Below are 26,959 nucleotides of genomic sequence, written 5' to 3'. Positions count from 1 at the left end.
GTCCCTTTATTAGGTGAAAAACATCTATGCACGAATACAACGCCTGCTAGGGTATTAGGGAGTCCCAACCAGCCCCTCCTAATGACACACTGATTACGATTCACAACAAATTACTCTCTACCTATGAAACGTTATTCCGTTATTACACTTCCTCTGTGTACATCCGTATGCTGCACAAGCCGGCATGTTTGAAAATATAAGTGAGATCCAATAAAAACGCTACCATCATTAAAGAATGACAATGTGGACGCAGCAATGCATTGGTTTGTTTGCTTTGTTTTGGGTGTACGGGAATGATGGCTGAGCTCGGGAGGCGGGGCTGTTTGAGCCGGCTTCAACGTTTTGACGTCACGCCGCCTCTTGTTCTCAATCTAACATTTCTGAGTATGGAGGTGATCTAACTTTTTTTCTGGCCTCGACTGGACTGGAGTGCCAGTACGCACGCGCTCTATGAGTAGTACGGACTACGGAAGATGGCGCGTCTTGTGTTGTGGGATCCCCAGTGGCTGAGGATCGGGCCTTTAGTGCCTTTTCTGCGTCGGTGTTGGGCGCGTGCAGAGCTGAGGGTGGTGCAGGTGCTCGGCCTGCATCAGCCCTGGGGTAAGCTGGGGAGGCGAGTTAGGCATGCTTTTGCGGTTTAGTTTTAAATTTATATATGTATTTCTTGTGCTAGGCGTATGGGGGGGGGGGGGGGGGTGCCTCAGGAGAGGGAGAATGAGAGCTGGGGATATTGCATGCTGGAAGAAGACTTGGGTAAATCAAGCCTTAAATGTCCCAAATCTCTTAATTATGTAGGGTTATCCTTGTAAAACAATATAACCAACCCAGTGCAAAACCAGCTGTTTTAATGAATATATGTGAACTAGGTAACTACTGTGAGAAGCCTCAGCAGTGACTTGTTTCACATTGGAACCACATAAGAATAGCCATACTGGGACAGACTAATGGTCCATCTAAACCAGTATCCTGCTTCTAATGGTGGCCAATCCAGGTCACAAGTACCTGGCAGAAACCCAATTAGTAGCAACATTCCATGCTACCAATTCCTGGGCATTCAGTGGCTTCCTCAATAACAGACCATGGACCTTTCCTCAAGGAACTTGTCCAAACCTCTTTTAAACCCAGGTATGCTAACCACTGTTCCATATCATCAAGCTGATCAATCCATAGACTGGTGGGTTGTGTCCATCTACCAGCAGGTGGAGATAGAGAGCAAACTTTTGCCTCCCTATATGTGGTCATGTGCTGCCGGAAACTCCTCAGTATGTTCTCTATCTCAGCAGGTGGTGGTCACACACAGCAGCAGCAGCTCTGGCTAGGCCTCCAAGCCTAATTTTTAGGTTTTGTTGAGTGCCTGGGGTTGAGGGCTCTTTTGAGCAAGTGCAAACCTGGTGGTGCCAGGTCCCTCCTTTTCTCCCCCCTCCCGCTGGCTCCGTTAAAAAAAAAAAAAAAAAAAAAAAAAATTTTAAACGTCTTTAAAGGCGTTTATTTCGACGTTTATTTAAGCGTCTATTGCAGCTACTCACTGGGACACCAGGTCGTTACAACTCGGAGCGGACAGCAGGTAATTTTACCTTTTTATAGCGGGCGGGGGTTCCCCGATTCTTCTCCTCGTGGCACATGGCGTCGGAGGGCGAGGGCGCAAAGGGTCGCTCCCCGGGTCGCTTGAGCGCTTCTAGAGGGGATGCGGGGGTCTTAAAGCCTGATTCGCCCTTGTTGGGTGGCAGTTTCGTGACCGATGAATGTCCCGGTCCTTCCTCCGGCGTGGCGGTTTTTCCCGCCATAAACGCCCATCCCCCGCTCCTCGCCTCCGCCATTTTGGCCGGCCACGCGGCTCGGACGGCTTCTTCTTGGGCCGCCCTTGAGGTTGGAGACATTAATGCCATGAACGCCCTTAATTTGGGCGACGGCACAGAAGCGGCTAAAGTTAAGAGCCGTTCTTCCCGCGCGGCTCCTTCGCGGAGTTTCGCGCCGGACGCCATTTTGGATGCGCAGCAGGCCTCTCCCCCGCTGTTGCGAGCGCCGGTTGAGAGTGCGCCTAGGGCTGTTGCCCAGGCTGCGGAAGTGCACAGTCTGGGGGGTTTCTCCCCCGAGTTTGTTTTGCTGCTGCATCAGGCCTTCCTCATGCACAACGCTGCCCCCGCTCCCTCGTCTGGTAAAGAGGTTGAGGTTCCCAGAGGTAAACGCCCTCGGGTTGATTCCCAGGCCTTGGAGGAATTTGTCTCCTCCGATGTAGATGAGGGCAGCGTGTCTGAGGTCTCCCAACGGTCCTTTGCGGATTCCTTGGAGGAGACGGATCCCCGCTCGGATGGAGCGGATGACCCCTCTGCAGCGCGGCTTTTTCGCCCAGAGGATTTGCCCAACCTGTTGTTACAGGCCATGGACACTTTGAAGATTTCCTCTCCGGAGGACGTCTCTCCCTCAGCCCCTGTTGGCTCTGCCATTATGCTGGGGACGAAGCGCCCGCCTAGAACCTTCCACGTGCATGATGCCATGCACACCTTAATTTCGGCTCAATGGGATGTCCCAGAAGCGAGCCTTAAAGTGGCTAGGGCTATGTCCCGCCTCTATCCTTTGGCTGTGAGTGAACGTGAGGCCTATCTGTGGCCTACCGTGGATTCTTTAATCACTGCGGTGACTAAGAAAACGGCATTGCCGGTGGAAGGTGGCACGGCCCTAAAGGACGCCCAAGACAGGAGATTGGAGGCGGCCTTAAGGTCGTCCTTTGAGGCGGCTGCTTTAAGTTTGCAGGCCTCAGTTTGCGGATCCTATGTGGCCAGGGCGTGCCTGACTATGGTGCAGCGGGCTTCCCCCTCGGATCATTCCTTGAGGGATGATTGGCCAGCCCTGGAATCGGGCTTAGCCTATGTGGCAGACTTGCTGTATGATGTCTTGAGAGCCTCAGCTAAAGGCATGGCTCAGACAGTCTCTGCGCGGCGGTGGCTTTGGCTGAAACATTGGTCTGCTGACCACGCCTCTAAATCCCGCCTGGCTAGGTTGCCTTTTAAAGGCAAGCTGCTCTTTGGGGTCGAGCTGGACAAAATCGTGACCGATCTCGGCACATCTAAGGGCAAGAAGTTACCAGAGGTCAGGGCTCGGGCTAGTGCTCGTCCCGGTACCTCCAGAGGACGGTTTCAGGAAGCCCGTCGGTACCGCCCGGGCAGGTCGGGTTCTTCTGCCCCCTCTTCCTTTAAGAGGCATTTCTCCCCCAAGCAGCGTTCCTTTCGCAGAGACCGCCGTCCCGGAGGTGCTCCCTCCGGTCCTCCCCCAGGGTCTCGTACCCAATGACGGGGTCTTGGTCCACGCCCCAGTGCAGATTGGAGGACGGCTGTCCTCGTTTCTGGGCGAGTGGACCACAATAACTTCAGACGCTTGGGTGCTGGAAGTCATCAGAGACGGCTACAAGCTAGAGTTCTGCCGACCCTTAAGAGACGGGTTTGTACTCTCTCCCTGCAAGTCTCCGGTCAAAGCTGTGGCAGTGCAGCAGACTTTGGACAATCTGATCCGCCTGGGTGCGGTCGTTCCGGTGCCAGAAAGTCAGCTTGGCAAGGGGCGTTACTCCATTTACTTTGTGGTACCAAAGAAAGGAGGTTCTGTCCGGCCTATCCTCGACCTCAAAGGGGTCAATCGGGCCTTGAAAGTGTGGCACTTTCGCATGGAGACTCTCCGCTCTGTTATAGCGGCAGTGAAGGCAGGGGAGTACCTGGCTTCCTTGGACATCAAGGAAGCGTACCTGCATATTCCCATCTGGCCTCCTCATCAACGCTTTCTGCGTTTTGCAGTCCTGGGCCGACACTTCCAGTTCAGAGCCCTCCCGTTCGGGTTGGCTACTGCTCCGCGGACCTTTTCCAAAGTAATGGTGGTCATAGCGGCCTTCCTGCGAAAGGAAGGAGTACAAGTCCATCCTTATCTGGACGACTGGTTGATCCGAGCCCCCTCTTATGCAGAGTGCGGCAAAGCTGTGGACCGGGTAGTTGCTCTTTTGAGCTCCCTGGGATGGATCATCAACTGGGAGAAGAGCCAGCTGCGCCCGACTCAGTCCCTGGAGTATCTGGGAGTTCGATTCGACACCCAAGTGGGCAGAGTGTTCCTGCCAGACAATCGGATTGTCAAACTTCAGGCTCAGGTGGACCAGTTCCTGGTAGCCTCTCCTCTTCGGGCTTGGGACTATGTGCAGCTGTTGGGCTCTATGACGGCCACGATGGAAGTAGTGCCCTGGGCCAGGGCTCATATGAGACCACTACAACACTCTCTGCTGCAGCGCTGGACTCCGATGTCGGAGGATTATGCGGTGCGTCTTCCCTTGGATCCAGCAGTGCGCAAGGCGCTGAGCTGGTGGATGCAGGCAGACAAGTTGTCTGCAGGAATGCCTCTGGTGACCCCAGAGTGGATTGTCGTCACGACGGACGCCTCATTGTCGGGCTGGGGAGCCCACTGCTTGGGAAGGACAGCGCAGGGGCTCTGGTCTCCTGCAGAGGCGAAGTGGTCTATCAACCTCCTGGAACTCAGAGCCATTCGGTTGGCGCTTTTGGAGTTCATCCCGGTACTGGTGCTGAAGCCTGTACGGGTACTGTCGGACAATGCCACGGCTGTGGCCTATGTCAACCGCCAGGGAGGTACCAAGAGCGCCCCTCTAGCCAAGGAGGCTATGAGTCTATGCCAGTGGGCGGAAGCGAACCTGGAACAGCTGTCAGCGGCCCACATTGCCGGAGTCATGAATGTCAAGGCGGACTTTCTCAGTCGCCATACCTTGGAGCCCGGAGAGTGGCAGCTATCTGCTCAGGCGTTCTTGGACATCACGAAGCGCTGGGGCCAGCCGAGCCTAGATCTGATGGCGTCATCGGCCAATTGCCAAGTGCCGCGCTTCTTCAGCAGAGGACGGGACCCTCGATCCCTGGGAGTAGATGCTCTTCTCCAACAATGGCCGACACAAGAGCTTCTCTATGTGTTCCCACCCTGGCCCATGTTGGGCAGGGTCCTAGACCGGGTGGCAAGACATCCCGGCAGGATAATCCTGGTGGGTCCGGATTGGCCCAGACGTCCCTGGTATGCGGACTTGATCAGGCTCTCAATCGACGATCCTCTGCGGCTGCCAGTGGAGCAGGGCCTGTTACATCAGGGTCCCGTGGTGATGGAGGATCCCTCCCCCTTTGGTCTTACGGCCTGGCTATTGAGCGGCAGCGTCTGAGGAAGAAGGGCTTCTCAGACAAGGTCATCGCCACTATGCTGAGAGCGAGGAAACGCTCTACTTCTACTGCTTACGCCAGGGTTTGGCGTATCTTTGCAGCGTGGTGTGAAGCAGGCTCACTTTCTCCCTTCACTGCTCCAATTTCTTCAGTGTTGGCGTTCCTGCAAGAAGGTCTGGACAAAGGCCTGTCGCTCAGTTCCCTTAAGGTCCAGGTAGCGGCTCTGGCTTGCTTCAGGGGCCGCCTGAAGGGTGCTTCCCTGGCTTCCCAGCCAGATGTGGTGCGCTTTCTCAAGGGAGTTAATCACCTGCGCCCTCCTCTGCACTCAGTGGTGCCTGCGTGGAATCTCAACCTGGTGCTAAGAGCATTGCAGAAGCCGCCGTTTGAACCCTTGTCGAGGGCATCTCTGAAAGACCTGACGTTGAAAGCAGTCTTTTTGGTGGCTATCACTTCAGCCAGAAGAGTTTCCGAGCTCCAGGCGCTCTCATGTCGAGAGCCTTTTCTGCAGTTCACTGAGGCAGGAGTGACTATTCGCACAGTGCCTTCCTTTCTGCCCAAGATTGTTTCTCGCTTCCATGTGAATCAGCAGCTCTGTCTCCCTTCCTTTCGTAGGGAGGACTACCCAGAGGAGTACTCTGCTCTTAAATATCTGGATGTGAGACGAGTCATCATCAGATACTTGGAAGTGACCAATGATTTCCGGAAATCGGATCATCTGTTTGTCCTGTTTGCAGGTCCTCGTAGGGGTCTGCAGGCTGCTAAGCCTACAGTGGCAAGATGGGTCAAGGAAGCCATTGCAGCGGCTTATGTGGCCGCAGGGAAGGTGCCGCCTATCCAGCTGAAGGCTCACTCCACAAGAGCTCAGGCGGCCTCGATGGCAGAGGCCGGTTCCGTCTCCTTGGAAGAGATATGCAAGGCGGCAACTTGGGCTTCGGCCCATACATTCTCCAAGCATTACCGCTTGACTGTGGCTGCTCGGGCGGAGGCCCGGTTTGGAGCTTCAGTGTTGCGGTCAGGGATTTCTATGTCCCGCCCTGGGTGAGTACTGCTTCGGTACATCCCACCAGTCTATGGATTGATCAGCTTGATGATATGGAAGGTAAAATTATGTATAATCATACCTGATAATTTTCTTTCCATTAATCATAGCTGATCAATCCATAGCCCCTCCCAGATATCTGTATTGTTTTATTCTGGTTGCATTTCAGGTTCAAGTTTACTCTTCAGTTACTTCAGAAAGACTTCGTGTTCAAGTTTTTTCACTTGGATTCTTCAAGAGTTAAGACGAGTTTGTGTTACAGTGAGCTGCTGCATTCCTCTCCCCTCCGTTTTACGGGGCTGGATTGAGACTTATAATTCTGCCGGCACTCCCTCCCGCTTCGTGCGGCTGTAGGGCAGTTTTGTACCCCTCCCGCTTCGGCGGTGTTCGGGTCAGTCAGCTCCTCCCGCGGTTGCGGTTGCAGGATAAGCCAGATCCCCCCGCATCGGCGGGGTGGTGTCCCTCCCCCGCTCCGCGGGGATGAGCTGGACGGATTCCCCTCCCCCACTTGTGTGGGGATGAGCTGGGTTAATTCCCCTCCCCCGTTTCGGCGGTGGTGAGCTGGGCAGAGTGTCCCTTCGTGGGTGTAATTCTCTAAGTGCTGAGTCCTGCGGATGGAGCTTTGATATCGACATACTGAGGAGTTTCCGGCAGCACATGACCACATATAGGGAGGCAAAAGTTTGCTCTCTATCTCCACCTGCTGGTAGATGGACACAACCCACCAGTCTATGGATTGATCAGCTATGATTAATGGAAAGAAAATTATCAGGTATGATTATACATAATTTTACCTTACTACATCCGGCAGCGAGTTCCAGAGCTTAACTATTCTTTGAGTGAAAAAAATATTTCCTCCAAACGTTTTTCAAAGTAATTTCATCGAGTGTCCCCTGGTCTTTGTATATTTTGAAAGAGTGAAAAATTGATTTACTTCTACCTGTTCTACACCACTCAGGATTTTATAGACCTAAATCATATCCCTCCCCTCCCCCAGCTGTCTCGCTTCCAAGCTGAAGAGCCCTAACCTCTTTAGCCTTTCCTCATATGAGAGGAGTTCCATCCCCTTTATCATTTTGGTCACTCTTCTTTGAACCTATATCTTTTTTGAGATACGGCGACCAGAACTGAACGTAGTATTCAAGGTGAGGTCCCACCATGGAGCGATACAAAGGCATTATAATATTCTTGGTCTTATCATTCCTTTCCTAATAATTCATAGCATCCTGTTTGCTTTTTTGACTGCCGGTGCACACTAGGCAGAAGATTTCAGTGTATTGTTTACAGTGGCACTTAGATCTTTTTCTTGAGTACTGACTCCTAAGGTGGACCCTAGCATCGGGTAATTATGGTTTGGATTATTCTTCCCAATGTGTATTATTTTGCATTTGTCCACATTAAATTTCATCTGCCATTTTGATGCCCAGTTTTCCAGTTTCCTAAGTCTTCCTGCAATTTTTCAGTCTTCACATGTTTTGACAGCTTTGAATAGTTTTGTGTCATCTGCAAATTTAATCACCTCACTTGTCATTTCATTTTCCAGATCATTTATAAATGTGTTAAATAGCATTGGTCCCAGTACAGATCCTTGTGGACTCCACTATTCACCTTCTTCCATTGAGGAAAATGGCCATTTAACCCTACCGTCAAATAATCCACAGAGGGACATCCTATCCCATGACTTTTTACAAATTTTCTCAGGAGTTTCTCATGAGGAACTTTGTCAAAAGGTTTCTGAAAATCCAGTTGCACTGCATCAACCGGCTCACCTTTATCCATATGTTTGTTTATGCCTTCAAAGAAATGAAGGAAACTGGTGAGACTTCTTTGACTGAACCCATTCTGACTCTGTCCCATTAAACCATGTTTGTCTATGTGTTCCATAATTTTATTCTTTATAATAGTTTCCACTATTTTCCCTGGCACTGAAGTTGGGCTTTCTGGACTGTAATTTCCGGGAATACCCCTGGAACCCTTTTAAAAAATCGGCATTACATTAGCCACCCTCCAGTCTTCAGGTACTACGGATAATTTTAATGACAAGTTACAGATCACTAACAATAGATTTGAGTTCTTTGAGTACCCTGGGGTGTATACCATCTGGTCCTGGTGATTTATTGCTCTTTAACTTGTCAGTTTGGCTCAGTATGTCTTTGAGGTTCTCAGTTCCTCTGCATCATCATCCTTGAAATCCATATCTTTTCAAGCAAAAGATTCACAGATGCCGGAGAGATGAGGTTTTTAAAATTTTTTAATTTTTAAGTACCATGGCCCTGACACAGCACAGCGAAACATGACATGTTGGTGCAGGTCCTAGGCGATTTGGCCAAATTCCTCTAAGTTGTTATTGAAGCATTCTAAGATAAGTGAAACATTAAGCTTTATAGAGGCAGATGCACTAAAGCTAAATGAGCCTTTAATGACTCTCCAACGAGGAAAATTTGATCCGTTGCATGCATCAAAGGGCTTTTACCGAGGAAGCCAGCAGCTAACGAAAACGGAATGGAGATGAGCAATTAGTGTGAAAACCCCATTGAAACGACATGCACTAACCTTTTCCGATTGCCTTTACGCAGGAAAAAGGCAGGAAATCTAACGAGAGGTCTGGACCTCTCGTTAGGACAGCTCTGTGCCAGGAAAAATCGTAAAGTGAAACTTTGAGCCAATCCCAGCGCATTAGCAGAGCTAAAAGCGCTGTGATTGGTCCAAAGGATGTCAGAAAACACAAATAAATAAAAATAAAAAAAGGATCGGGAGGGGGCAAGGGCGCTCATCAGGAGCGTCCTGTACGGACGGCCTTGCCCCCCCCCCCCACTGCTCCCCACTTTCCGCCGCTCCCCCCACTCCGAAAAAGCAAAATTCAAGCAGCCCCTGCCCCCCTCCCTTCCTCACTACTCTCTCACCTCAGCTCCGCCTCCCGACATCCTCCGTCCTGTGCCCCGCCCCCTTTTGGGGTCGTCGCCGCCATTCCCCTCCTCCATCGGGCCCCCCTCCCTCTTACAGGGCCCTTGCAGCGCCTCTCTCCTCTGTCCGAAGGCGCTGCACGGGCAAGAAGAAAGCTGATGCCTGCCTTCGCCCAGCTTCGATGGCGCGTCTTTCTCCTGCTGCGCCCGCCCCTGTCTGACGTCAGTAACCTACGTAGGTTACCGACGTCAGACAGGGGCGGGCCCAGCAGGAGAAAGACGCGCCATCGAAGCTGGGCGAAGGCAGGCATCGGCTTTCTTCTTGCCCGTGCAGCGCCTTCGGACAGAGGAGAGAGGCGCTGCACAGGCCCGGTAAGAGGGAGGGGGGCCCGATGGAGGAGGGGAATGGCGGCGACGACCCCAAAAGGGAGCGGGGCACAGGACGGAGGATGTCGGGAGGCGGAGCTGAGGTGAGAGAGTAGTGAGGAAGGGAGGGGGGCAGGGGCTGCTTGAATTTTGCTTTTTCGGGGTGGGGGGAGCGGCAGAAAGTGGGGAGCAGCGGGGGGGGGGGGGCAAGGCCGTCCGTACAGGACGCTCCTGATGAGCGCCCTTGCCCCCTCCCGACCCTTTTTTTTTATTTTTGTTTTGATTTGGGAGCCATGTGCTTGTGATTTGACTGTGTTTTGACTGTTTGTGGCATGCGCAGAGCAGCTAACATAACGCTTGGCTGCTCTGCGCATGATTTGGGGGCCGATTTACGATGTGTATTGTGATTCTTTGATACATTGTACGTTTCAATACCGATCTCAGCATGTGTGACTTTTTTTTTTGGTGCATTTTTCGTTATTTTAAAATCGTTAGGGACTTTAACGCTTTAGATTTTTTTACGTTTGGTTGCTGCATCTGCCTCATAGAGTTAATAAAGGGTGGAATTTTGGAAATGCTGTGAGAATAGTTGAAGCCAATGATAAGTGAGTTGTTGGGCAGTGGTTCCGACGTGAAACACGTCACTGCCAAGGCTTCTATCACAGTAGTTGCCTAGTTCACATACATTCATTAAAAGAGCTGGTTTTGTGCTGGTTTGGTTATAATATTGTTGGAGAAGAACAGAATTAGAGGTTTTGCTGGGAATTAGAGGGAGAGAGAGCACTGCAGTTGGAGTGAGATGGGACAGTAGAAGCTGGATCCTGAGGAGGGAAAAGGCAGGAGGGACTTTCAGCCTTTATGATGGGGGGAAATTCTGTCAGATAGTTGGTGGTTGGATAATGAGCCTCTTACTGTATGCAATTTAGTTTATATGGAATTATGTTGTTGTGTTTGTGCTATCCTTACACAAAGATCATTATATATTTTTTTAAAAAGTGTTTTGTTCCCATTTGATTTATGTATTTTGATTGGCATTATGGCAAATTGCTGACTGCCCTGTTTGTGATGCTAGTACTTGAACATGGAGTGTAGTCTGCACGGAGTGACATGCAGCTCTGGCTGCCTTGTTGAGCAGATTGGATGGACTGTACAGGTCTTTATCTGCTGTCATCTACTGTGTTAGTATGATATTGTTGCATTCACCTTAGGCAAGGGATGGGAAGGCCTGCTAATAATTTACCCAGCATTGTATCAGCAATTAGAAACTTGAAGTTAGGACTGGAAATTGTTGTTTAATGTTATTTTTGTTTGCAGTTGTCTCCTCCAACTAAAAAGTTGTTCCATCCCTTGTCATTCATCTATATGGTTTGTCATTGTTAAGTATTTTCTTCTATTTTGGGTTCATTAAGATGTAATCTTGCGTCCATATCTTGTTTTCTTTCTTGCCAGATCCAGCTTTAGCGATTCAAGCTCCGGTCACTGTTCCTGAGCTGGCACTGGGTGATACTGAAATGGATGAAGCGCCCAGCTTTTTAGATAGTATCTTTTGGATGGCAGCACCTAAGAGCAGACGCTCCATCGAAGTGAACCGCTGCAGGAGAAGAAATCCCAACAAGCTGATTAAAGTTAAGGTAACCTTCCAGTTTCATGTAGTTGATTAAATTTACAGGTCAATCCCTTTTATAAGCTTTAAGTGATGTACTATATATAAGAAGACGAAGACTTAGGGCCCGATGTACTAAGCTTACCGTACTTGGGATCATTAGCTTTAGTCAGGTTGTAGCCAGTCTAAAGCAAACGTTAATTTAGGGTGTAATTCATAAAGAGGTTTTCCGTGACTCTTAAAGTGTGCCATTAGCAGTCACCAAGAACTCCATGCAAATGTATTACAATGAGCTCATTGGTATTCTAATGAGCATTCCGGTTGTTGCACTGCTCCAGAGCGCCTAGCTCTAATGAGCAAATATTACAGCTGCTCTGAAGCTATCGGAGAGGAGGGATGCACAAGTAGGCAGCTGCAAAGGCTGCCTGTTTGTGCTCCCTACCTCCCCCCCTCCTGGTGACTCCCTGAGACCCCTCTCTCTCTTACCCTGCCTCCCAGAACTGAAGGGATTCCCCTCGCACCCTTTCCCAGACCAGCAAAGATTAACCTGATGGTCTAGTGACCCCACCGCCTTCCCTCCCCATACCTGGAAAAAGATGGAGGTAGGAGTACGGGAGCAACACCTCCTATCTTCCTGCCTTGGTGCCTGCCCTGCACAAAATGGTGGTCAGAATTGGTCATGGTGACCGTGGTGGTGTCTAGTAGTTTGTTTACGAGTTGATATAGTTTCATGTGTTTCTGGTCTGGCCCTATCTTGGTTTTGTAGTATGATTCTGGTTTGTCTTATTGCATATTTGTATTTTCTTTGGGTGGGGGTGGGGGGGGGAGACAGTACCAATATGGTGGGAATGGTGTAGGGATGGAGAAGAATTGATGGGGGATGGTGAGGAGGCTGCTGGGGATGAGGTGAGGACAGCATAGAATTGGGTGTGGATGAGGACCAGATTATGTTCCCATGTACACTTCTAGCCTGAAGTACTCCCCTTTCCAAACCAATGAATCAAAGCAGCCTTTTCTAACAATAACCTGGATGTTTTGGGTTTTAATGCTTTTATTTTTGGAGAGGGTTGGTCCCTTTTTTTTTTTAATGTTTTGCCTCTTTTGCTTCTGCTTTCTCACTCTTGTTCTTCCTTATTTTGTCCTACCCATACCTTGGTTTATTCTCTTCCTCTCTCAATGCTTCAGTCTAGACTGTTCTCTTCCTACACTATTCCCAGAGTCCCTTCTGCAACCCAGCAGCAAGGAGGTTGTCATTGGCAGCCAAACTTTAGATACTGTGACGCTTAGGAAAGTTAAACTTTGTCAAAAGTAACTTTCTGCAGCTAGGCTAGCTGTGAGAAATATGAGGCTCAGAATGAAGAGGCCAAGGGGGGATGTGGAGGAGTGATTGAAGAGTTTTGCTTTACAGATGTTGAATTCCAGTCTGCCAGGACTTAACAGGTTTGGTTTTCATGATAGGCAAATTTGACCTGACTTATGGATTAAGAGAGGGCAAGTACCTCAAAGGTTCATTGTGGAAATCCTAAGAGCTGGAACTGCTTTATGGTATTTGAGAACCAGAGTTGCTGTCCTGGCCTTTGATAAAAATTAATTCCTTTCAATGCACCTTGCTGTGAAGTTATTTTCAGCACCCTGTGGCCCGATTTATTCTGTAATGGCTAATATTCAACTTTCCTGACCACTTTTAAATGAGATCCCAGAGTGAGGTTTCTATATCAGGTTCCTTCGTCTGTGGGTACTGTGAGCACAGGATATTTCATGAGGCTGTGATAAATGTATTTTGATGTTATTAGTTTTTTAGAGCCAAGAATAACTTGTCCATATAGGAGATCAGGAAAGTGGCATATAGGGTAATGCTAGGCAGCTTCAGGAAACAAGTCAAGAGTACTGTGATAAAATCGTTAGAAAGCACAAAGATCACGTTACCTTTTATGAGTGCTGCCATTTTGATATACTGTTGTAATAAAAAGACATCTCAAGGGAATTAGCATTCTTCTTTTTACAGGAAGACAGCAGTCAGCTGTGCTACAGACACTATTAACAAGCCACAGTATATTAAAACCTGCTTGACGTGATCCATTTTACTACCAACATGTAAACGTGAGCCTAATATGTTTGTTCCTTTGTGCGCTGAAAGGTTTTTCCCCCTAGTTTTCATAAAATATTGCACCTATTTTTACCAACTTACCACATTTTAAATCTGAGGTGTTTTTTCTTTTTGTATGCTATGCAAAATTGATCATAGCTGAAAGGTCATTTTCATATCTACTGGTAAATCTTATACCACAGGCAACAACTATTTCCTAATTGCTTAAAAAAAATAAATGGTGAAGAAGAGCCCTACAGGAGAAGTGCAAGGGCTGTCTTCTCTTCCTTCACCCACCCCCTTCAGTTTTTGCATCCCAACAGGCCAGTTACAGGACCTGCAGCATTGCTGGTCCTGTTGCTGTATTGTATTGTAGCATGTAAAACCCTCGCTTTCCCACTTGTTGGTAGCTCAGCAAGTCAGTCAAGGAAGCTGTACTATCCATGGCCCTCCTGCTTGTGGTGAAAGATGTCCTTGACAGGAGGGGTTGGGCCTTTACATCCTCCCTTACTCCGTGTTTGGAGAAGGGGTGAGATCTACAGGCCTCTCATTTGAGCTCCCTAAATAGTCTGAACCCAGTGCTTGGGATGCACCCAACCAGTCAGATTTTCAGGATAGTAGATTTACATGCACTGCTTTCACTAAGCAAATCGAATTCCTGTATATTCATTGTGGAAATCCTGAAAATCTGACTGGCCTGATGTGTCCCAAGGACTGGATTAAGAACAGTACATAACTTGCTCGAGCTCACCATCTCCCTTTCTGTGACTAGAGCAGCCTTCCCATTGGTGGTCGCTCCCTCTGCCCCGGAACAGGTTACTTCCTGTTCCGGGGCAGAGGGAGCTGCAGTGAACGAGCAAAGTTAGTAAACTCGCAGGAGGCGCGCGCTGCGGCACCCCCCCCCCCAGCGACATGCACCCGGGGAGGGGGGGTCCGCGCTGCATGGGGGGGGGGGGGCGCTGCACCTGGGGGGCGGGGCGCCGTCCCGGGTGTCCGCCCCCCTAGGAACGCCACTGGGACAGGTTCTCTCACACAAGAGGGAGGATTGGCAACATGCAGATACAGTTTTTAAAACCTGAGAAATGTCCAGACATATTAGTTCACTTTCTGGTAGCAGGGGGCGGAGGAACAGATAGCTATTAGGCAACCTTCTGAGCACATCTGACATGTACCACCCCTACCCTGCCTTCTCCCCCAGACATTGCACTGTAAGTTTTTAGGTTGCCAGTACCTTTATTAAGCCTTGCCTATACCAACTGATATTCAATTAGAAAGTTTCACAGTAGAAATAACAAAGCAAATGAAAGTATTTATCTGAATAACTTAAAATTCAGTACTTCATAGTTGGAGAATGGTTTGTAATCCGAATGTGTGGTGTGAGTCTGTGTGTTCTGTATGTGCTCTCTGTTTGTGGGTGATAACGGGATGATGGAGTAGTTTGCAGGGGTAAGTAACGGGGGGCAGGGGCAATATGCAGTAGGTAAGCTTTGTGGGTAGGGGCTGTTTGAGAGGTGTTTGGGCAGTTGGGGGAGGAACTCAAGGTGGATAGGCAGTTGCGAGTATAATTGTTGGGGATTAAGGTGTTTGTAAGGAGGATAGTTTTTGGGGGTGGGGCAATTTGTGCTGGGAGTAGGTTTTCTTTAGGTGGTGCAGTTTAGGAGGTTGGGGGAGTAGAGAACAGGGAGAGGCAGTTAGAAGTTATGGTGAAACTGAAAGGAAGAGTTCCCTATGTACATTTCTGTGCTACAGAAACTGGAACGTCTTCTCCTATTAGAAATGCATATGGCCATTTTTTTAGGGGTCTCATTTCTGTGCAACTCCAGGCTTGATTTGGCCCAGTTTTCTCCTCATGCCAAGTTTTCATGGCATTCTGTTAAATTTTCACAGAAAGTCATTTTGCCCTTAGACAAATGGATAGGACAGATTCTTGATCTCTGTTGTATAATTCTTTCCAAGTTCTTTTGGAATTTCCAACAGTTTATAAAATATATTGAGAATACCCAAATAGGTTTCATCAAATAAGATATACCCATCCATTCCTCTGTATTCATTTTGCATTCCATTGAATGGGAATAGTATTAAGTCATGAAAAGAAACTGGCTTTTCCATCTTCAGCAGAATTTTTTTTGTCTTTTTGAAGAAGGTGGTAATATTGAGAGTCAGTTGAGACTCCTGAGAAAATTAAAAAGTAATGGGATTGGAGGCAATTTCCTTCTGTGGATTAGGGAATTGGTTATTGGATAGAAAGGGTAGGGTTAAATGGCCATTTTTCGTAATGGAGGAGGGTGAATAGTGGATTGCTGCAGGGATCTGTACTGGGACCGGTACTATTTAACATATTTATAAATGATTTGGAAAATGGAATGATGAGAGAGGTGTTTAATTTGCAGATGACGCAAATCTATTCAAATGAAAAAATGCAAGAAGACCTTGGGAAACTGGAAGGTTAGGCATCCAAATGGCAATTGAAATTTAATATGGACCGGGAATCTTGTGGGAGGGCCTTAAAGCTGTCATGGGTCATTTTTATAGCTTTGCGGGCTCACTTGTGGAAAGCACACTTTGCTGCAGAGGGGACCTTTTGGGCACGCTTGTCGAGTTTGGACCGCCAGCTTAGGTTGGGGGGGGGGGGGGGGGGGGGGGGTTGGTTCGGCACAGCTAGAGGATCAGGCAGTGGGCTGATATCTCTGCAGTTGGCTGATATCTCAGAACATTGCAGTGGGTCTACTAGGCTCGTTTTAAATTTGGTAGTAAGGCAAGTAGGCTCCTAACCCATAAACTTAAGCAACAAACAGTTCATACACACATTCCGTGTCTTAGGGATGACCAGAGTGCTCTCCACACTGATCCCACTATTTTACAGAACATGTTTGTTCAGTTCTATGATAGGTTTTATACCCTCTGATATTCAACCAGCCCAAGATAGTATCTTTTCTTATTTAGTAGAGGTGTCATTACCCCAGCTTATGGAAGCGGAGCAACAAACACTTTCTCATCCGATATAGATGAGATTCACCAGGCAATTCAAGATCTACCCAATGGTAAGGCACTGGGACCTGATGGCTTCACTAATAAGTTTTATAAGACCTTTAGGGGGCTTGTTGCTCTGGAACTCTTGCAAGTGTTTAATTTGTTTGATGAGGGGAATCATCTTGATTTGTGAAGACCAGATGGGCTTCGTTCATGGTCATCAGACCTTTGACAATGTTCAGCGAGCTTTACATCTTAATCTGCAGCACCCAGTCTGGAGAACTTCCTCTGTGTTGGTTGTCGGCTTGATGCAGAGAATGTGTTCGACAAGGTGCACTGGCACTTTTTTGTTTGCAATCCTGGACTGAGTGGGCATTGAGGTTGATTTCTGCATTGGCTTCATCTTCTTTCCACTGCTTCTTTTAGAGCTAGAGCGCTGGGAAGGCTTAAATTTATCCTGGATAGGCCATATTCATGCAGTTAAAATGATGATGCTTCTGAAATTACTGTACTTATGACCATTCCTATTTCACTTCTAGACAGATGTTTTTCAGGGGTTGCAGCGTAATGTTTTTGCATTAATCTGGAGGAGAAGGCCGTTTCATGATCCGCTGTGATGTACCAGCTGCGAGCAAAAGGGGGTATGGGAGTTCCCTTTTTTATCGCTATTATCAAGCAGCACATCTTAGGATATTGGCGGACTGGCTTTGGGGGTCCTCGTAAGGTGTGGAAGGATCTTGAGCAAGTATGGCTGGGTTCTTCCTCCAGTGGGCAATCCCATGAAAGGCTTCTACTTCAGCCTTTCTTGGAAGTTATTTGAGGGGCTCCTACCTTGCTCCGCTGGTCCCTTTTGGTGTGGAGTTGGATCTGAGCACAGTTTTACACGCATATGACCATCTGCTTTGCCCCCCCCCCCCCACCCCCCCATTTTACCCCGGACACTTTGAGGCTTATTTTCAAAGCACTTAGCCTCCCAAAGTTCCATAGAAACCTATGGAACTTAGCCTCCCAAAGTGCTTTGAAAATATGCCTCTTTGTATCCCTGCTATCGGCAGTAGAGAGTCCAGGCCTTAGGGTGAATGGGCAGGTTTGAGAGAAGGGGGAATTCCTTTTCTTTGGGGTCCTTCAGGACGGGTATGGTCTCCCAGCCGCTCAGGCATTTCAATTTTATCAGCTGCAAGACTATGCTCTGAGTTGGGTTTGGCTGAGTCTCTCCTGGAACGTGCTTTGGGGGCTGGGGTGAGAAGGGGGGAATTCTTGCTTATATAGAGCTCTCCTATATTGTACCCATTATGTGTTATGTTGGGAAGTGGGAACAGGATCTAGTGGTCTCCTATGAATATACTAGATGGGAACATGATTTTAAATATTGTCTTATTTATTTTATTTGTTGCATTTGTATCCCACATTTTACCACCTTTTTGCAGGCTCATTGTGGCTTACATATTACTGTTAATGGCGTTAGCCGATTCCAGTCTGAACAAATACATGGTTTGGATTAATTCAAAGCGATATTGTGGTTGAATGAGGTACATATATGGTAGGTACAGTTGGGGGGAACTTGGAGAGGGGAGGAAGAGTCATATTGCCAAGCTTCAAGGTTATCTTGAGGATGTCTGTTAACTGCCCTCTGAAATGTCTGCATCATTTGTTATCATAAAATTTGGGACTCTTATACGACATGGACCTTGCACCCAGATACATCGCTTGTTTACTCTTTCCAAAAGTACTAGGACTAGGGGGCAGTCGATAAAGCTACAAAGTAGTAAGTTTTAAAACGAATCGGAGAAAAGTTTTCTTCACTTAATGTGTAATTTAAACTCTGGAATTCGTTGGCAGATAATGTAGTAAAAGCAGTCAACTTAGTTGGGTTTAAAAAAGGTTTGGATGGCTTCATAAAGGAAAACGCCATAGACCATTATTAAAATAGACTTGGAGGAAAATCCACTGCTTATTTCTATGATAAGCAGCATAAAATGTATTGTTCTTTTTTGGGATCTTGCCAGGTACTTGTATCCTGGATTGGACACTGCTAGAAACAGGATACTGGGCTTGATGGACCTTCGGTCTGTTCCAGTATGGCAATACTTATGTACTTATCTTCCTAATCTGACATGGTGTTACCACCTCTATCTCCATAGCACTAGGGGCTATTGTTGGGGAGGAGTTTAGTTGTTGATTTATACTTGACTAGTAAAAAAGGCCCGTTTCTGTAGGCAAGGAAACGGGCCTTAGGCAGGCAATTCCCCCCCCCCCCCCCCCCGTGCTACGGCCCCCTTGAACCCTCCCTTCCACGAATCTGTCGTTCCCCCCCCCCCCCCCCGGTCCGGCGAAAACTGCCCCCGCCGCCGCTGCTGCCGTTGTTGTGCTACCTGTTCTTACAGCCGAAGTGTTGTTCTTTCCTTCCCGTTGGTTCTTCAAACATCTTGTCGGGACGTTCCTCTGCATGCGTCTGACGTCAGACGCACGGAGTTAAACTTTCTGAGAAGATGATTGAGGAACCCACCCGAAGGGCAGAACAACACTTCGGCTGTCAGCACAGGTAGTGCACAACAGCGGCGGGGGGTGCGGTTTTTCGGCGTTTCGGTGGGGGGGATTGACAGGTTCAGGAAGGGGGTGGGTTTCGAGGGGGCCGTAGCGCGGGGGGTGACAGCTGATTCCAAGGCAGTAGGAGGCGTAGGGAAACACGCTGCGCGTGTTTCCCTACTCCTCTCCTTGCCTTGGAATCAGCTGTTTTGACGTCATTGACGTCCGTGCGTGTCTGCCTCGCAGTCCACCTGCAGCCAGGGAGCCACGGTCCCAAGCATAGAACGTTGGAGGTGAGAGTTATTATATAGGATTGGGGGGGGTCGTTATTGCTCATGTTCTCTATCTGTAAGCTACCTTGTTGCTGTTATAACTAAGATTTTGTTTGCTTTATACATTTAAATAAACATTGTAAATAAAAAAAATAATGTGGACAAATGCAAAGAGATGCACATTTGGAAGAATAATCTGAATCATAGTTATGTGATGCTAGGGTCCACCTTAGGAGTTAACACTTAAGAAAAAGATCTAGGTGTCATTCTGCTCAGTGTTGAGCGGCAGCCAAAGAAACAAACAGGATGCTAGGAATTATTAGGAAAAGGATGCAAAATAAGACCAAGAATATCATAGTGCCTCTGTGTTGCTCCATGATTCGACCTCCCCTTGAGTATTGCATTCAGTTCTGGTCTCCATATTTCAAAAAAGATATAGCGGAATTAGAAAAGGTTCAAAGAAGAGCGATCAGAATGATAAAGGGGATGGAACTCCTGCCATGCAAGGAAAGGCTGAAGATGTTAGGGCTCTTCAGCTTTGAAAAGACAGCTGGGGGAGGCGGGGTATAATTGAGGTCTATAAAATCCTGAGTGGTTTAGAAGTGAATCGATTTTTCACTCTTTCATAAAGTACAAAGACTAGAGGCCACTTAATGACATTACATGGAAATACTTTTAAAACTAATAGGAGGAACTATTTTTTCACTCAATAGTTAAGCTGTGGAACTTGCTGCTTGAGGATGTGGTAACAGCAGTTAGCGTTTCTGGGTTTAAAAAGGTTTGGACACGTTCCTGGAGCAAAACTTCATAGTTTGTTATTGAGACGGACATGGGGGAAGCCACTGCTTGCCCCAGGGTTGGTAGCATGGAATGTTACTACTAATTGGGTTTCTTCCAGGTACTTGTGAGCTGGATTGTGGATTGGCCACTGTTGGAAACAGGATACTGGGCTTAGATGGACCATTGGTCTGACCGTATGGCTATTATGTTCTTAATATGTCAACTCCTTTTAATGTTGGCAAAAAGTACATTCCCCAAGTTGCTTGTATAGTAGAAATCTGCTGCATCCATTATCTTGGTGTATAAAAAGAAACAAAAATCAGATTTTTATTCTTTCCTTAGGCATTTATCTCTGTTTTTTTTTGTGTGAGATACTATTTTGTAGCTTAATCTAGAGAGAATTTTGAAAACAGGTGGAATTCTTTTTTTTAGAAGATTTAGGTACTGGGAGGGAATAACATAAGAAAATAAGAATTGCCATTCTGTATCAGATTGAAGGTCCATCTAGCCAGATATTCTGCTTCTAACAACTCCACCCACACTACCAAATAGGAGAAAAGTTCCCTAACTTGGCAGTCTGACCCCCTGCTCAGTGCATCCCAGGATGCATCATGTAGGATCAGGTGCCGGTGGAACCAAAAATATGAGCAAGTGAGCATCATTCTTGCCTCATCCAGGTATGCCCCAATGGGGGGAGGGGGTTTGGATGGGGTTGCAATAGACACTAGGGACTTTTGGTTTGTTTGTTTTTTGTTTTAAACTAAATTAAGGAAGAGGTGATTGTGAGAGGGTACCACAATTTTTTTATTATTATCTTGATGGGGGTGGGGGGTGATGCAGAAACAATGCCAGCTTTTTGTCACCCTACCTTTCCATGTGTGAGCCAATTACTGCTCATGCACAGTGAAAGGGGGACATTTTTCAATGAGCACATTACTGCTGTGATTTAACATAATAGTAATTTTTCATGTTCATTGATTCTGCTGCATCCCGTAGGGATTTTTTTGCACAAAGCTTGCAGTAGAAGCCCTGCACTTGTACTGCGTGACTTTCTGCATTGATTCCACACAGCCACCTTAATCTCTCCTGCCATGGTGGCTGCTGCTCTTTTAAAATCCAATTTCTTCCTGCTGATCGAGTATTTACCACTGTTGTTTCCAGTTTGGAAGTGGTTGCCACTCCAGCCTTTCAGATTTTGGCTCCTTTGCCTAAAGGTAGATGCTAGGAAAATCTGTTTGTTTGCATATTAAGAATGCAATTCAAGTATCCATATCTGCTTTCAAGAAAACCAGAAGTCTAAATAGGTGGTGAAAAACATTTAAAGGATGAACAAAAAATTAGTTGTGTTTCAGCTTCTTAGGTCACACATATGAGTAGATGAACATGGCCTGGCAAACCCGTCTAGTTTTTCATGGATTGCCACTTTTTCATTTTTCAGTAATTATATTTTTTGTTGATAGTGTAACTATACATATATATATATATGCATACACAAGGATGAATTAATACATAAGGGGGATTTAAGTGTAGTATCACTAGTGAAAATTTACTTTGACTCCATGTCACATTTAAACACACAGACACAAACATTATTTAGTAATCATCAGAAAACACTTGAGCAGCTGTTATAAAATCCAAGAACAAGCAGTGCTGTTGTTTTCCCTTGTCTTATGCCGTATTTAATTTTATCTTGTACACTGCTTTGAGCTTGTTTTACTTAATAAAACTGGTCTGTAAATTCATAAGTATACTTTTATAAAGTGCTATGAATTTTAAGGTTTGGCTGGTTAAAGTCCCTGCCAAAGCCTAGCCCTAGAGAAAGCCTCCATTGCATATTCAATCCATTTCATGCATATATATTGTGGGCATGCTGAAATCTAGACTGGCTATGGCAGTGGTTCCAAAATATGGCCTGGGTGCACCCTTGCCAATCCGGTTTTCAGGATATCCACAATGAATTTTCATGAGAGAGATTTGCATATGCTGTCTCCACTGTGTACAAATCTCTCTCGTGAATATTCATTGTATATATCCTTAAAGCCTGACTAGCTGAGGAGCTCCCAGGTCAGGTTTGGGAACCCCTGGGCTAGGGGCACCAGTGGTACCAGGTTGCTAATGACTATAGCCCAAGATTTCCTTTCCTACCTCTGGGTTCTCCAATTCCCAAATATTAGGAATGGCTTGAGCAGGAAATGGATGATAGTGCTGGTGATGTTGAGCTCATGTCCACAGTATGCTTGAGCTAGAAATCAATAAAAGGGGGGAGAAAAGGAAGATTGGGGGGGGGGGATGAGATTGCTGTCATTTCACTTTTAAGATTCTTTCCACTGACTTGCTTTTTTATAAACTGTTGGTAAGATCAACATAAAGGCTGCCCTAGGGATAGATGTGTTAGTGGAGAATCTGAGGTGCTGATGTCTGGTTTTAAATACGCATTTCTTCCAGGGGACATTTTGCCAGTCTTCTGTATGCAAAATGCTGTTTAAAACAAATGTCAGATACTCAGATTTATGGTCTGTGAGATTATACTGGGTTAGGGATTTTGTTTTGGTAACAATTGCAGCCCCAAGCAAAGACAAGGCAACCTGAATCATTGCAGCAGCAGCTTTTTGGTAGTCAGAGGATAGCAGTGGAAGTATATGGGACTGGGACTTGATATACCGCCTTTCTGTGGTATTTTGCAACTACATTCAAAGCGGTTTACATACATTTAGGTACTTATTTTGTACCTGGGGCAATGGAGAGTTAAGTGACTTGCCCACAGTCACAAGGAGCTGCAGTGGGAATCGAACCCAGTTCCCCAGGATCAAAGTCTGCTGCACTAACCACTAGGCTACTCCTCCACTTTCTTACATTGTCTCATCTTTCTTACACATCAGTGGTCACACTTTCATTTTGGCCTATATGGAAGAAAACTGGGAAATATGAGTCTGTACTAAGTAGACAGCATCGTGGGTGAGGAAGGTTGGGAAAAGGAGGAAAAAAATTGTGATAATGATTAAATTTAGCAACTCTTCTTCCTCCCTTCAGGAAGAAATCACTGTGGCTTCTAATCTGCATGACATCTTTTACACAGACATAAAAGTAGTACTGTTGTTTTAATTGCCATCCTTTATGATTAACATGCACATGTTAATGAGAATTTAAAATGAATGCTGAATGTGATGACCTCAATTGAGCATCCTCCCAGGCTTACCTTAAGAATTTCCTGCTGATTTAAGGTAGGATGGCAGGCAGCAGCTATCTAGCCTTGCCCATGCCAACTGATATTCAGTTGCCTTCCTGTGCTGGCTTTGGGTTCAAAATGGCTGCAGTAGCCTAGTGGTACTTAATTGCTGGGATCCTGATTTAAAGATTGTTCCTGCCCATCATACCCAAGACCACCAGGGCATCCTTAAGGTAGGCTGGGGGGGGGGGGGAAGTAGTGGATGATATGGGAGTGGGTCTTCAGGAGTGGAATTTCTTCTGTAGGGCATACACAGTTACACTCTTTCTTGGGTGTAATTGGGAACGTGACACTTAGTATAAATTACAGAAAAACTTAGTATAAATTACAGAAAAAAAAGTGAGACCGCCACGCTTTGGTATCCCAAAGGTATTATAAAATTAGATTGCTTATTTACAAAAGCAGCAAAAACAGTGAAAAATGCAAGAATAATGACACAGATAGTCTTTATCTGTATTCAGCCTGAAGCAGACACACACATAGAGAATCCAAAAATAGCTTCTAGCTTAACCCGCTATACTAACCCCAGAGCAGCAGTCAGTCAGCTATACAACCTGGGCAGGGATGTCGAATGACGTCCAGCTGCTATCAGGGTGTTGCTCAGATAGATCAGTCAGACAGTCAGAACAGGACAGCACTTCAGATCTGATGGATGCAGAAGCAGCAACCAACCACTTTTTCAACAGGAACTTCCTTTTACCACAATTACAGGGTGCTGCTGAGTTGGTGATGTGCACTCTTGTCCTTGTTGCCAATGCACAATATACTGTGTTTGTCTCAGATGTTGTGGCTTGAGGGGCCACAATATTGTCCCACTGGCACCACATTAAAGGGCACTTTAACCATGATGTCATTGTACCAGTAAGAATTGGCTTTCCTAGGTCTGAAACGAGCCCAGTCTCTGCAGTATCGAGTTTGTCAGTTCCCCTGGTGGTGGTGTAATGTTGTTATTCTCCTTGTCCACCAGTGACCTTGATGTTTTGAAGTGCCTTTGCAGCTTGCACGCAGAGCTGAGGCTTATCAAGCCATAGGCCTTGGCAGTGAAAGATGAAGTTAGCCAGAAAATGTATTTTAATGTCAGGTTGGTAATGCTGGAAGGTGCCAGGTATAATAATACTATATAAGTTTGTTATATAGTAGCATGCAGTGCTTCATACTTGTCTTTTGCTTCCCCATTTCCTGAGAGGCCCTTTGACAGGGGGTGGTTCAGGAGGGAGTGGATATTTTGGGAAGGGGCTTCAGAGTTAGGGTATTTGCAAACCCCCCCTACCCCCAATATTCAGCCCAGTCTGAATATTGTCACTGTCCTGTCCTGTTAACTGCCCTGATCATGCTATGGCAGTGATGAGATATTCAGTGGCACTATTCAGATAGCGATTGAAAGTGTGATTAAGCTTGACTAAAATTTTTAAGTCGGAGATTAATCACAGTTATAGCTGTTTTGTTGCATCAAACATTTTACAAGTGCCAAGTATCTCCAGATAATTGTCAATTAACATAATACAGGTGTTTAGTAAATGTGAGGCCATGTACAGTCTTCAATCATTCCTACTACTGTTTCAGGTGTGATACCTAAATTACATGTTTGGTAAATATTTTCTGATCCTTCTACCTTTTATCTCTTTTTTTTTTTTTTTTAAAGTACAACATCGATGTCTGCCCAGAGTGTGGCCATCTCAAACAGAAACACGTCCTTTGTGGCTTTTGCTACGAAAAGGTTCGCCTGGAGACAGCCAAGATTCGAGGGCAGATAAAAGCACAGGAAGGAGGACCATTCCAAGTTGCCACAGTAGAGACTCTTGTCCTCTACGAAGGGGAAAAGCCCTCGGAGGGAGATCAAGGAAGAAGAATCATAGAAAGACCACGGAAACGCCCATCGTGGTTCACACTGCATAGTGGTGAAAATACAGCAGCACAAACTGAATCCTAACAAATACAATAGTGGATTGTGTCTTAAAGCATAAAAACATAAACTAATGAAAGTAAATTAAATATTAGTTCTATAATTTTTTGTTTTATGTAAAGAAAGCTGCCATACATTATAGATTCCTGTTTAAAAAGTGTCAGTATATTTCAGTGGTTCTTAAACTTTTTCGACTCGCGGCACCCACTACTACTACTACTATTTAGCATTTCTATAGCGCTACAAGGCATACGCAGCGCTGCACAAACATAGAAGAAAGACAGTCCCTGCTCAAAGAGCTTACAATCTAATAGACAAAAAATAAATAAAGTAAGCAAATCAAATCAATTAATGTGAACGGGAAGGAAGAGAGGAGGGTAGGTGGAGGCGAGTGGTTACGAGTCAAAAGCAATGTTAAAGAGGTGGGCTTTCACTCTAGATTTAAAGGTGGCCAAGGATTGGGCAAGACGTAGGGGCTCAGGAAGTTTATTCCAGGCGTAGGGTGCAGCGAGACAGAAGGCGCGAAGTCTGGAGTTGGCAGGAGTGGAGAAGGGAACAGATAAGAAGGATTTATCCATGGAGCGGAGTGCACGGGAAGGGGTGTAGGGAAGGACGAGTGTGGAGAGATACTGGGGAGCAGCAGAGTGAATACATTTATAGGTTAGTAGAAGAAGTTTGAACAGGATGCGAAAACGGATAGGGTGCCAGTGAAGGGTCTTGAGGAGAGGGGTAGTATGAGTAAAGCGACCCTGGCGGAAGATGAGACGGGCAGCAGAGTTTTGAACCGACTGGAGAGGGGAGAGGTGACTAAGTGGGAGGCCAGCAAGAAGCAGATTGCAGTAGTCTAAACGAGAGGTGACAAGGGTGTGGATGAGGGTTTTGGTAGAGTGCTCGGAAAGAAAGGGGCGGATTTTACGGATGTTGTAAAGAAAGAAACGACAGGTCTTGGCGGTCTGCTGGATATGAGCAGAGAAGGAGAGAGAAGAGTCAAAGATGACCCCAAGGTTTCGAGCTGAGGAGACAGGGAGAATGAGAGAGCCATCAACAGAAATAGAAAACGGGGGGAGCGGGGAGGTGGGTTTGGGGGGGAAAATGAGAAGCGCGGTTTTGGTCATATTTAATTTCAGGTGGCGCTGAGACATCCAGGCAGCAATGTCAGACAAGCACGCCGAAACTTTGGTTTGGATGCAAGGTGAGATATCAGGGGTAGAAAGGTAGATTTGGGAGTCATCAGCATAGAGATGGTAGGAAAAGCCATGGGATGAGATTAATGAACCAAGGGAAGAAGTGTAGATAGAAAAGAGGAGGGGACCAAGAACAGAACCCTGAGGTACGCCGACAGGCAGAGGGATAGAAGTAGAAGAGGATCCACCAGAGTGAACACTAAAGGTGCGGAGGGAGAGGTAGGAAGAGAACCAGGAAAGGACAGAGCCCTGGAATCCAAGTGAGGACAGGGTATCGAGAAGTATGCTGTGATCGACAGTGTCAAAAGCAGCGGAAAGATCAAGAAGAATGAGGATGGAATATTGACCTCTGGATTTAGCCAGTAATAGGTCATTGGAGACTTTAGTAAGCGCAGTTTCGGTTGAGTGGAGAGGGCGAAAACCAGATTGTAATAGGTCAAGAATAGCATGTGAGGAGAGAAAATCAAGGCAGCGGCGGTGAACAGCACGCTCAAGTAATTTGGAGAGAAAAGGAAGGAGGGAGATGGGTCGGTAATTAGAGGGACAAGTAGGGTCAAGTGAAGGCTTCTTAAGGAGAGGTGTGACCACAGCATGTTTAAAGGCAGCAGGGACAGTCGCAGTGGAAAGTGAGAGGTTGAGAATGTGACAGATAAAAGGAATAAGAGTAGGAGAGATGGCATTAAGAAGGTGGGTGGGAATGGGATCAGAGGAACAGGTGGTACATTTCGAGGAAGAAAGGAGAAGTGTAGTTTCCTCAATAGTAACTTTAGGAAAGGAGGAAAGGGAGAGAGGGGAACGGACTAGTGGAGGGAGAGCTGGTGAGGTAGAGAAAGCAAGGTTTATCTTTTGAACCTTGTTGTGAAAGAATTCAGCAAGGGTCTGAGGAGATAATGAAGGGGGAGTTGAGTGTCTGAG

At 46.7% G+C, this 26,959-nt stretch overlaps 1 protein-coding gene across 1 annotated transcript; it reads left to right on the top strand.

Annotated features, from left to right (window-relative positions):
- The first annotated feature begins 413 nt into the window (after window positions 1–413).
- Window positions 414–25,018, top strand: MRPL32 (mitochondrial ribosomal protein L32). The gene is made up of 3 exons (XM_030203840.1): window positions 414–600; window positions 10,944–11,125; window positions 24,600–25,018. The coding sequence occupies exons 1-3, from the start codon at window positions 474–476 to the stop codon at window positions 24,885–24,887; spliced, it is 597 nt and encodes a 198-aa protein (XP_030059700.1). The 5' UTR covers window positions 414–473; the 3' UTR covers window positions 24,888–25,018.
- Window positions 25,019–26,959: the final 1,941 nt, after the last annotated feature.

This window comes from Microcaecilia unicolor, chromosome 1 (assembly GCF_901765095.1).
Source record: "Microcaecilia unicolor chromosome 1, aMicUni1.1, whole genome shotgun sequence".
In the NCBI taxonomy this organism is placed as follows: Eukaryota; Metazoa; Chordata; class Amphibia; order Gymnophiona; family Siphonopidae; genus Microcaecilia; species Microcaecilia unicolor.
Note: the sequence above shows the minus strand (reverse complement) of the source record. Positions and strands in the feature narration are given on the sequence as shown.